This window comes from Diabrotica undecimpunctata, chromosome 10 (assembly GCF_040954645.1).
Source record: "Diabrotica undecimpunctata isolate CICGRU chromosome 10, icDiaUnde3, whole genome shotgun sequence".
In the NCBI taxonomy this organism is placed as follows: domain Eukaryota; kingdom Metazoa; phylum Arthropoda; class Insecta; order Coleoptera; family Chrysomelidae; genus Diabrotica; species Diabrotica undecimpunctata.
Genome location: NC_092812.1, coordinates 14,021,667 through 14,034,483, shown reverse-complemented (window position 1 = coordinate 14,034,483; position 12,817 = coordinate 14,021,667). Strand labels below are relative to the sequence as shown.

The 12,817-nt window shown below is 33.0% G+C and overlaps 1 protein-coding gene across 8 annotated transcripts in view; it reads left to right on the top strand.

Moving 5' to 3' along the window:
- LOC140452076 (uncharacterized) overlaps window positions 1–11,225 on the top strand; it is a 162,252-nt gene extending 151,027 nt beyond the window's left edge. For all 8 annotated transcript variants that reach the window (XM_072546131.1, XM_072546129.1, XM_072546132.1 and 5 more), the window contains 2 exons: window positions 7,568–7,802; window positions 11,073–11,225. In XM_072546131.1, coding sequence (XP_072402232.1) covers window positions 7,568–7,802; window positions 11,073–11,221 — 384 coding nt within the window. In that variant the 3' untranslated portion in view covers window positions 11,222–11,225. The remainder of the gene's footprint in view (window positions 1–7,567; window positions 7,803–11,072) is intronic.
- Window positions 11,226–12,817: the final 1,592 nt, after the last annotated feature.

Sequence of the window (12,817 nt, the reverse complement as noted above, 5' to 3'; positions counted from 1 at the left end):
CTTGGAAAGCAATAATGTGTTAACTAAATTCCAAGCAGGGTTTAGGAGAGGAAATTCCTGTGAGAGTGCAATGCAGACGGTTTTGTTTGACTGGAAGGGTGCGCTGGAGTGCGGGAAAATGATTGGTGTGGTTTTCTTAGACTTTAAACGTGCATTTGAAACCATAAACAGACAACTGCTATTGAGAAAGATGGAAAGGTATGGCTTTGGTGAAAAAATTATAAAGTGGTTTCAAGAATATTTGACTGATAGAACACAAGTGACAAAATATGGTGCCATTTCATCGGCTCAGACATCTCTGTATGGTGTGCCACAGGGAACTGTGTTAGGTCCTACTCTTTTCATACTGTATATAAATGATATTGTTGATGTTGTTAAAAAGTGTAAGGTACAGTTGTTTGCCGATGATACTGTGATATATGCAATAGGGGATAAGGTAGATGAAATAATCGATATAATAAATGAAGAGATATGTAATATATTAAAATGGCTCGATAATAATTCCTTAAGTCTTAATGTAAATAAAACAAAAATGATGCTTATAAAGAATAAAAATTTTAAATTAAATAACATAATAAAAGATGTAAAAATTAATAATATTGCTTTGGAGAGAGTGGTTCAGTATAAGTATTTGGGATGTATTATAGATGAAAATTTAAGTTTTGTTGAACATTTTAAGTTTGTTACAAACAAAATAGCAAAAAAAATCTATGCATTGGGAAGAATGTCAAAAAATTTAAGTTGCTGGTCTAGGTTGACCATATATAAATCGATTATTGCTCCCCATCTCTATTTTTGCTCTACATTGCTGTTTTTAATGAATGCTTCTCAAATGAATGTACTGCAGAAAAAACAAAATAAAGCCTTAAGGATAATATTAGGATGTAGTGTATACACTAGTAGAACTGACATGCTAACAATGGCAAATGTTTTAAGTGTAAGACAGACAATTGTATGTAATAGTATGATTTTTGTTTATAAAATGTTAAATGGTCTGATACCTGTGCATTTGTGTAATAATTGTACCTTTGTTCGAGATGTACATGAACACAACACACGTTCTAGAAATAACTTTTATCTGAATAGGATCAACACTAATTTTGGTCAGAACAATCTTTTTTATAGGGGATTAAAGCAATACAATGAATTACCGGAAAACATTAAGGCTTCTGGAAACTTAGCTCAATTTAAAAATTTATGTAAGATATATGTTAAGCAAAGCATTGTGATTTAATTTTAAGGGTATAAATTGATGTATTTATATGTATATTTTTCTAGCCATGTGCTATTAATAAAGATTATTATTATTATTATTATTACTTTAGAGCAGTGTATGAACTTCTGGCTAATCAATGGTGATTGACCATATTCTATATTGTCATAATTGACAATATAGAATAGATTGACTATATTGTCATAAGATTATATTTGATCTTGGGAGATACTACTTACTTTCTTATCTGGGAAGGCCTTTAAATATCCTTATTGTTACGTTGATAGTTGTGGAATGTCGAAACATGTTTGAAACCGATTCCTTTGGGCCAAGTAGATTGTTGGTAGATTTAATCTTTATACTTTTCGCTAATCCTTTAGAAGTTCCATTACAGTAGCATCCGCGTCGGATAATTGTACTTAATTTTTTACGAAATCTTGAATATTTCCAGATGATACATGCCGCTTAATTCTATAAAGGTATAACCAAACTTTACGGTTGGCACCAAAATCACCAGACTCCTCATTTTGTCCAATATTCTTCTAAATAACTTTGCTTCTTCCTCTTTTCTTATCCACTGTTGTAAAATCACTCAAATCCTGCACTTTTTAGGCATTCGCGTTTAACCTGTAGGTTAGGTGTCTTTGTTGATAAATTGTTTGTTTTGCATACAAAAATTGTCGACATCTGATTGATTGGATGTTTATATTTATTTTCAATGTTTTTATTTTCTGGGTCATTAAGTTTAATGGTATTTTATTTTTATCTTTAATATAATAGTTTTTTAGCTCAGCCTTCAATAAATCAACTTTTTCTTGCAGCAAATAGTTATTAGATTTTAAAAGTTCATTGTTATTTAACACTAATGTATACTCTTCTTTTTCCCCCAATAAGTGCAGTAGAATATTATTATTCTAACTGCATATTTGCTCGGTAGCATCAGATTGTATATCGCAACAGACTATGCGCGTGTCACATAGTTTAGTACATTTCAGCTCGCTTTGAATGACACAGGAAATATGATAACTTTTTCTTGCACACCACACATACTATCGTTTCATTTGGCTTATTAAAACATTGAAATGTTTTATCATCAAATGTTCCCTCATCTATTTGAGAAAGAAATGACGGCATTCGCTCCGTCCGCTATGTTTTGACATATTTCTTCTAATTAGTTTGTCTTCATTTCTCTCACAATATGACCAATTTTCAATTTATAAATTCAATTCAGATTTTCTTGTTTAAAAATACATAAGTAATAGCTTTATACAGTGTGTCCGTAAAGTATGGAATAAATTCGATATTTCCTAAATGAAAAGCCTTTTTAAAAAATCTAAAACACGTCGATTTTTAAATTTAATATTCTACATTTTACAATAAAATTTCATTATACAAGGTGATACACATTACAGTGATGACGTCATCGGCTCATTTTTTAAATGTAACACCCTGTATTTTAGGACATTTTTAGATCGATAAAAATGAGCTGATTTCAAAAAAGTATAATACTCGGGTCTAATGGATATAATTTTAAAGATATGCGCTTAGAAAATTAATTTTTATTGATTTATAATATTAATAAATTATAAATAAATTATAATAAATAACTTGAAAGTAATCCATGACCATTATAATTAATACATGACTTAATCTTAAATGTTCGAATTGTAGCCCTTGTTGTATTTGGCAGTAACCCAAATGTTGTACAAATTCTTGTAGAACCTTGTTTATGATTTCTTGAGAAATATTATTTATTTTTTTACGGATTCTTCTTTTTAAGTCTCCAATATTTGCAGGTTTCGTTTTATAAACAACATTCTTTAAATAACCCTCTTAAGTAATTAATAGTATAAGTAAATTACGATTTAAATGCATATGCTTGCTCCAGACACCGACACATATTACTAAAACATTGAATAATAATAATATTAAATATTATCGATTTAATACAGAGGAACACAGTCAGGGCTGTTTATTCAACATACTTCACATGCGGGACTATGCGAATGACCTAGTCGAACTTTAAATTTAGGGCTTAACATAATCATCCAGAAGTCTAAAATCATGAAATTAGACAAAAAAAGGAATTTGAAAGGATTCTTTTTCTTAGGTGCCTGTCCGTTCCGAATGTTGGCGATCATTCTGACTATGATGACTTTTTTGGTTGCTATACGGAATAGCTGTGTTGAGGTCTTTCTATACCATGCTCTCAGGTTAGCAAGCCAGGATATGCTTCTTCGTCCTGGGACCCTTTTTCCTTCAATTTTACCTTGCAAAATGCATTGGAGTAGTTCATATCTGCCTTGGTTTCTCATTATATGTCCCAAGTACTGCAGCTTATGACCCTTCACGATGTTGACCAAATCCGCGGTTGTGTTCATCCTTCGTAGGACTTTTTCATCGGTGACTTTGTTTGTCCATGGTATCTTCAGGATCCTTCTGTATAACCATAGCTCAAAAGCCTGAAGTTTTGATAGAGTTTCCATCTTCAATATCCACGTTTCTACTCCGTACAGAAGCACTGGGTACACGAAACATTTAAGGAGCCTTATTTTTGTTTCTAGGGTGAGGTCATGGCTCTTGAACACAGAACTCATAGTCAAGAATGCACTTTTTGCCTTTCTGATGCGACATTTAATCTCTTGGGTATTGTCCCACGACTCATTGATTATAGTTCCCAAGTAGTTGTATTGTGAGACACGTTCAATTCTCATTAGGTTCACATACAGATTTGCTCCAGTTCGTTTTCCCTGCTGATGATCATTAGCTTGGTTTTGCTGATGTTTATATCCAGTCCATATGTTCTACTTGTTTCCGTTATTTTGTTCATCCATTCTTAGGTCCTCTGATCCTGAATAGTACAAATCTAAATCTGGTGAGGGAAATAAAGTACCTGGGGATAATATTTAACACGAGACTTACTTGGAATCAGCAAATATTACCAATAACCAAGAGAGCAGCGACTAAGATAATTGTAAGCAGATGCACTCATGAACAAATGTGAGGTTTAAAACCAGATAGGTATGTATATGGAATTTATAATAGGGTGGTAAAACCAACAATTACTTATGTATTACTGGTATAGGTGGCCAAAAGTGCCATCCCTAAACTAACCAAGGTACAAGGACTTGCTTTAGAATCACAGGGTAATTAAGGGGCAAACCAACAGCAGCTATGGAGGCCCTACTCGACCTCCCACCCTTGCACATCGTCATAAGAGAAGGTGAGAATCGGATATTATAGATTGCATTGAGCAATATACTGGTTAGATGTGAACACAGCAACATCATAAAGGAAATGAGGGATACCGAATTTATGATGATTTCCGTCCAAATGATACCCAGATAAAGTACCTTTGCAAATATGTGTCTGCACACGAGAGGGATGTGTCAGAGGAATCCCTCATGTAAGAGATGGACAGACAACCCATTCTCTTCCACTAGTGGTAGTTTCACACTGGAATCGGTTCCAGGTCATTGGGAAATATACGGTCTTAAAAGAGCTGATAGGAGTTACCAGAAGAGGATTAGCTGTAAAATACTTCTGTCCAGCACTGGCCGTAGGAGTATCAAAGAGCACTGTTCATGGCCCAAAAATAGCCTGGATCCGAACAAAACATAAGTCTCACTGAGAAAGTACACCTGTTCAAGCAAATGTCAAAATGAATATTGGACGGACATACTCTAATAGGGCTGAAGTACTGCGGAAAACAAGCAGGAGCAGCTCAGAGTCATAACAGGATTCTTTACTGGATATGCATCAGTCAAGGTACATTTGCATACAATGGGGCTGTCTCATGAAGACAACCTGCAGACTCTGTATTACATGATCTGAAATAGTCAACCATATCTTGCAGGACATAAAAGTCATGGTTTTTGTACAATTAAAGGCACAAGTACTCAATTGGTGACTTTAGTGCTACAATGAAAAAGTGAAATGGCAAGTAACAAGTCATGAGAAAGTATGGAGCCGGTGAGAGAAATGAAAGGGGACAAAGTCTGATTCAGTTTGCACAATACTAAAACTTGCCTATTGCAAATACATTCTTTAAGAAAAAATCGAACAGAAAATGGACTTGGGTAGCACCAAATGAAACCACTAAGAATGAAATTGACTTCATTCTAACCAACAAGATTGCTACAATAAAAGATGCCGGATAATAAATAAATTTCAAACTGGCAGCGACCATAGACTAATCAGAGCAAAAATTGTTCTAGATCTAATACTAGAAAGAATAAAATTAATCACAAAACTAACAGTAACCGGTATAAATATTAAGTCTAAAGGAAAGCTCAGATCACTACAAAATGAAATACCAAATACCAAATAAATATATATATATATATATATATATATGTATATATATATATATATATATATATATATATATATATATATAGATATATATATATATATATATATATATATATATATATAAATATATATATATATATAATATATATATATATATATATATATATATATATATGTCATATTATGTCAGGCATATTAAAATATGACTGAAACCGGGCCAGTTAAATATACACAAGTGACAGACAAGTCCATTGGCTCTTATTTTCAAGTAATGTGTAGGTATGTATTACTTATATATCTCACTTTAATAGCTAGTGGGTAGTAAAGTTATGCCCATAACTTTACAAAATTTCATTATGCCTGTTAAATTTCACTTTATGTTTGTTTAATGTAAATGCGGAATTGATAAAAACAAAAATAAAACGTCGGAGTACCACATGTGGGCAGATAAAAACCAGCGGGGCCACTTTGTGTAATTATTTGCATAAGTGTTTACTTTGTTGACACCAAATAACTACTTGGCTTCATCCTCATTGAGGAAATGATAAAAAATCGAACAATTGGTTACAAAAGCTGACTTATAGAAGACTGTTTTTTCTTTTATTGATTGGTTCACAATTATCTTGGAAATCTACTCGAAGAAATACACGTCATAACCACAGTTTAATGCTTGGCAATATACTGTATAATTACTAACAATTTATACCTGAGTTCTTTATCTACAGACTGTCCCTACCGTCAGAAGTATTATACCAAGAAATGGACACGTGTGTGCTAATACTGAACAAAAATCTTCGACAGTAACGGGTGATAACGCTAAGGTTTTAATACATTAGAACTATTGTAAAAATATTAAAAACTGGAACAAATAAAAAATAAAGGTTTTGTTTATCTAAACGATATGTTCGCCGCTTAAACTGAGGGAACAAGAAATGCGCATAAACCACCTGACTCAGCAAGAAAAAATGCGCACCTGGATTAGTAAACCTCTGCATGGGCGACATCTCAATGAGATTAGCCAAGAATATGTCGACAATACAGCGTGGAACTATTGGTTGATATCAGGAAAGATATTTTCCGAGACTGAGGGTTTCCTACTTGTCATTCAGGAACAGATTATTCTAACTAAAAATTACCTGAAATATATTGTTAAAGATCCTCAAGTTCAAAATGACAAATGCCGATATGAATGCCAAGTTCAAGAAACCATCCAACATCTTACCGGGGTCTGCCAGGAATTTGTCGCTACTGATTATAAAGAACGCCAGGACTCAATAAGAAACATTATCCACCAAGAACTAGTTGACAAACTGGGACTTCTCAAAACCGACCATCTTCCTCATTATCAATACGTCCCTGACAGAATGCTTGAAAATGACAACTACAAGCTATACTGGGACCGCACTGTGCTTAAAGACCAACCAGTGGCACATAATAGACCAGATCTCATACTAGTTAAAAAACTTACTAAGCAAACAACACAATGATGTGGTGATACCCAATATCAACAATTTGCCTGTTAAATACAACGAAAAGATCGCCAAGTACAGAGATCTAGAAATACAAATCAGGAGACAATGGAGAATGGAAAGTACCTAGATAGTACCTTTTATTATATCACAAAGTACCTTTGTGTTTTATTAACTTCTTCGTTTGTAGTTATTTATGGTGTTCCTGGTTCCAACGTCATTTGTTTCCCTCTGTCTGCAGCTTCGTTATAAATCTGTATTCTTTTCTATGGCTTTTGGTTTATTAGTTTCTTCATCTCCATTTTTGGCCTCTTATATAGCGCCATATTTCCTTTTGGAGATCATAAAAACCATTCTATATTTCTTTTGAAAAACGTTGCCAATAATAATTTTTAATTATTCTTACAAGAACCATGTATTTTGTTTCTAATTTTTTGTTAAAGTTTGTATGGTAATTGTCGTAAGCATGTTGTGTCTTAATTGATATATATTTTTACATTTTTTCTTTGTTTCTGAGCAGAACTATGAAGTGTTTCCAAAACATATCTAATAGTATTTATTTACCTTTCAGAATTCTATAGAAGAACTCGAAGAAATAGAAGAGGAAGAAAGTAAATTCTGTACTCTTCCTCGAGGAGGCAATACGTTCACTATTCGGCAGGTCATTTTCCATAAAGGATCAGACTTTAAACCATTAGGATTTAGTATAGTAGGAGGAAGAGACTCGCCAAAGGGCAGCATGGGCATTTATGTTAAAACTATTTTCCCCAATGGCCAGGCAGCTGATAATGGTACGCTTAAGGAAGGTATGTTCTGACTATTTTGCTTACTAAAGATTTAAATATATATATATATATATATATATATATATATATATATATATATATATATATACAGTATACTCGCTCTATAACGAACACGGTTATTACGAAGTTTCGCTTATAACGAGGTACATTAGATGTCCCGTAAAATTTCTATTGAACTATAACTCTCAATGGTTTGGTTATAACTAGAGGTTAGATCGAAAAACGTGTTTCTTAAGTTTTTGGCAGGGCCGTGGCTATAAATAAATACCCTTTTTAACTACCCCACAATAAACGTAACTGCCGCCCGCAATAAACTTCTTTACAATAAATACAACTGATTCACATCTTTAGTAAATAAATAGTAGATGATAGATAGAATGATACTGGACAATTTAAAGCAGTCAAAAATGACAGACTTCTTACAATTGCATAAGCAATAGTTTATGTGATCCTTGAACTTTTTTTCAAAAACGCCATTCAAACAATATTTTTATTAGCATCTTATATTGCTCCGAACGTCTTCACTATAGGAAGTTAAGGCTGTTTTATCGGTGCACCAAAACCTAGGGACAGTGTTTTCTCTGTTATTTACTGACAAAATGTCTCGAAATTTGGACACGTTATTCGAAATTATGTTGCCTTTAAACTGATGGTTTTACTTTTTTTATTTTTTCGAAACTTCTGTTGAAAAATTGGAATATACTGTTTAACGTTCTATTATAACCAAACTTTTTAAGCCCATCACTCGAAAGAGTTTTTTTTTCTGTAATCGTTGATTTTTGTTTCACCTTTCTGTGTCCAGTAATAGTCCAGAAAACCGTGTTCCAATTTTAAAGAAAATTGCTAAAAAATACTGAAATCTAATAGTGAAACGTGTTACTCATCATTGGGCTTAGTTTCATCGTTATCGCCTTCGTGACGTCAAATCTCATGAACGTACGGTCAGTTAGTTCGTGTTAAAACTAATTTGAATGGAGAATAATGTATTTGTTGTCATTAAACTACCCGTCGGCCGGCGGCACTGAGTAAAGATGGTCTCGCGTAAGCAGTGTAGAAAAGTAAGTGATACGCCCACTTCAAATCGCAGTGTACTTGAACTGCTAAAACAGCCTTAATGTTTTAGAAAACTACATATTTATAAGTATGTACAGTATTATTGTTGTCTGATATAACGAGATCGGCTTATAACGAGGTAATTAGTCTGCCGTTTCAGTTCTCGTTATAGAGGGAGTCTACTGTATATATATATACATATATATATATATATATATATATATATATATATACATATATATATATATACATATATATATATACATATATATATATATACATATATATATATACATATATATATATATATATATATATATATATATATATATATATGCTGTCACTATTTTTCCGGGTTTGACTCCGCGTTGTAAAATGCTGGTTTTCTTGAAAACCATTGTTTTGGCGACGTTTCGGCAAGGTCTCACTTGCCATTCTCAAGCCTGGTGGAACTACTTCTCGTCGTTACTCGATTAGTACTAATCGAGTAACGACGAGAAGTAGTTCCACCAGGCTTGAGAATGGCAAGTGAGACCTTGCCGAAACGTCGCCAAAACAATGGTTTTCAAGAAAACCAGCATTTTACAACGCGGAGTCAAACCCGGAAAAATAGTGACAGCACATATAGCTCCCGCGGAAACCTCAAAACAAACATATATATATATATATATATATATATATATATATAATTAATATTAAACTCAACAGTCTTCCGGATTGAACCGTGTCAATTATCATTGGGCACTGGGTCTCTTTGCCATTCTGAGTGTATTCACCCAAGAGGGAATACTTAACCAACAGACATTTGTGAGAAGTTTATGGAGCTTTTATGTCCTCGCAATGTCTACTCCGTGATTTTCTTTTTTTCCCTTTTCATTCATTATTATATTCAGTCAGAACTGATAATCGACTTACACATTTGATCTTTTGGCGATATTAAATTTTCATCTGACTACTGTCACTTGATTTGGAAGGTTGTCATTCCACCAGGGTATCTTCCTGTTGGAATTCTTTACCATCTCTAAACTATTATCTTCGAACGTCGACAAGGCAACCTCTTGAAATTATTAAAAGACACGTTTAAGTCCAGTGTTTAATTCCTTATCATCCTGCCTAAACAATGTTCCAGGTCTTTTTGATATGCTTCCCAGTCTATTTTACGAGGGCTACGATAAGTTTTAGTTATAGTCTCATTACCTGTTATTTCAAAACATATGTGTGAAGATCTGAACAAAGCAGCTCATCTGACACATGCAGTTTTTAACAATTCTAGTCACGTTAGTCGTGGCCACTGTTATATCATATATCTCCTTTCGGTGTGAACTTGTAAACGAAAGTTGGTTTACGTTTAGTATGTCTAAATCATGTTTGATCATAAGCTGTAGTAATGACTCACCCCTTTCATTGGTGTTTGTACTGCCCCTTATCAGTGGTATCCATTCGAATAATATTCGATGATCAATTGCAGTCCATTCACCTTGCAATCTCTCACTAGCCGTTCCAACTCCCTTGATGGCGATTGTTCGGGATCATTATATGAAAGATATGCCGATCCAGGAATTATCTCTTTCATATTTCCTCCCTGTGTGATCTTCATCTTTACCGTCGTTAAATCTTTGGAACGTAAATATTCATATATGGTTAAACTAAACCAAAACTTATAAAATACACTGTTAAAGTTCTTTTTTTACTCTTTTAACCCTTTGGCACCTGCATCATCTTACTATATAACCCAAGAGAACCGAATTTGAACTAACATCGATTTACATCTCGGAAATCGCTCTCTTTTTTAAAATACAAAAAAGCCACAAGAAAATAGTTTCATATGTTTTCAATTAAAAATACATCGTCATTTCAAGTTTTGATCAATCTCTAGGTTTACTTCGACATAAAAATTCTTCTTGGATGGTAGGCCTCTTGTTATCAAGCTAGGTGTCCTACCCATCTGAGTCTTCATATTTTTGTGGAAGAGATTACGGCTTTTCCACCAGATATGTTTTTTAATTGTTATATATTTCATAGTTGTACTTCTTCATCCAGATTTCACGCCAAATATTCCTCATAAGATCCTTCATTCAAAGACCAGTAAACGGTCTTCATCTGCTTTGGAGTTGTCCATGTTTTCTAGTTAGACTCTATGATATATTGCAATAAATATCTGCATAGTAATAGTACCTTAACATTCTTTTATGTACTGACATATGGCATATGTTTCAGGGGATGAAATTTTAGCAGTAAATAGTAAACCCCTTCATGGATGCTCGCACAAAGAAGCCATCAATGTTTTTAAACAGATTCGACAGGGATCAGTTCTATTACACATAGGTCGTAGGATAACGAAAAAACACAGAGATAAGACATATTAGCAGCTGGATGTTAGCCAGAATTTTTAAGTGACAGCTATCGGGAGGTACCAAGATAAATTAAGTAAACGTTAAGGGAACAAACCTGTTAATATGTATATATAGTTACGATATATAGCATAAGCATTTTCTGCAAATGAAAATATTCTGGCAAAACTTGGTACACTGATTGTGTATATGATACACAACCAAACTCATATGAAATCATATGATATTTATTATTATTTCAAGCGAATTTAAAAAAAAACAACATACGAAGTCAAAGAATATTTATTTGAAAGTAATTTAATCACTAACACATACAAATTAAAGAAAACGGTAAACTCTTGAAATAATAAATTAAAACCACTTTTAAAGTCAATAACATAAAAATTTTCAATTTAAAACTACTAATGTTTAAATTATTCTTATTTATTTGTTTTTTTTTTTTGGTCGTCAATGTAACCACCTGCTCCTAATCAAATTATCAATATTTTGTTGTGGAAGGTTGTTCCATTCTTCATGAGCAGCGTGTACTAGCTGTGTAGTGTTTTGTGGATTTTCCCGGTGAGCTGTAATTCTTCTTTTAAGCATATACCACAATTGATTTATGGGGTTAAGGTCGGGTGAACAAGCAGGTCACTTCAGAACAGTGATATCTTCTGCTTCAAGGATGTCTGTAGTCACTCTGCTAGTATGTGGAGGCGCACATTTTCTCCCATTGCACATCTACAGAACCTAACTGCAGGTTCTAGAACCAAATCTAGAATCTAGAACATACCTACGATCTGTTAAAGATGGTAGGATGGAAATTAAAAAAAAATTACTGAGCATAATCCCTCCTAAAAATATGACACTTTCTTCTACATATATGTGAACAGATCTGGCAATTTCCATTTTGGCTTGTCGTATTCGCCGTCTAAATACACGAATTCGTCTGTCATCTGATTTTTCACAAATCCTGGTTTCATCTGAAAATAGCACAATTTGTCAATTTCCAATGTTCCAGTTTTGGTCTAAAATGAATGATGAATTTAGTTTCCTTGTGGATTATATCTGTAACTTTCAAAAGTTGCCTTTGGTGCTATGGGTGAGAAATTATTGGGTCTCTTCTAGCTACTTAAATAATTTTTTTAAATCTATTCTGAAGCGTTACTAATTCCTGATAACTAGCATAAGTTTTTGACACAATGCCCTGTGTTACACCTACCACAGCTATGTCCCTCTGAGACATTTCTTGCTCCATACGACCAATAATCTTTCCCCTTTGCATATGCGTTAACCCCACATAAGACATATTTTCGTTTTTAAACGAAAAAGTAAGTTTTCTTTTCGTTTAATTTACAACTAAAGGAAATAATCTATAACGTACCGAGCTGTGTTATCTGATTGTTTTATCGGTCTGTTAATTTTCAATAAAAACGTTTAGTCTTTATATCTCTGGTATATCTACTACTTAGATGCTTCTTGATAAAAACCAAATTTTTGTAACGTTTCAGAAATTTTCATTGGATATGAAATGTATTCATTAATTTGATCAATAATTTATTGATTAAATTTAATAATTAAAATATTATTAAAATTTAATCAATAATTCTACTGAATTCTTTTAATAAATTC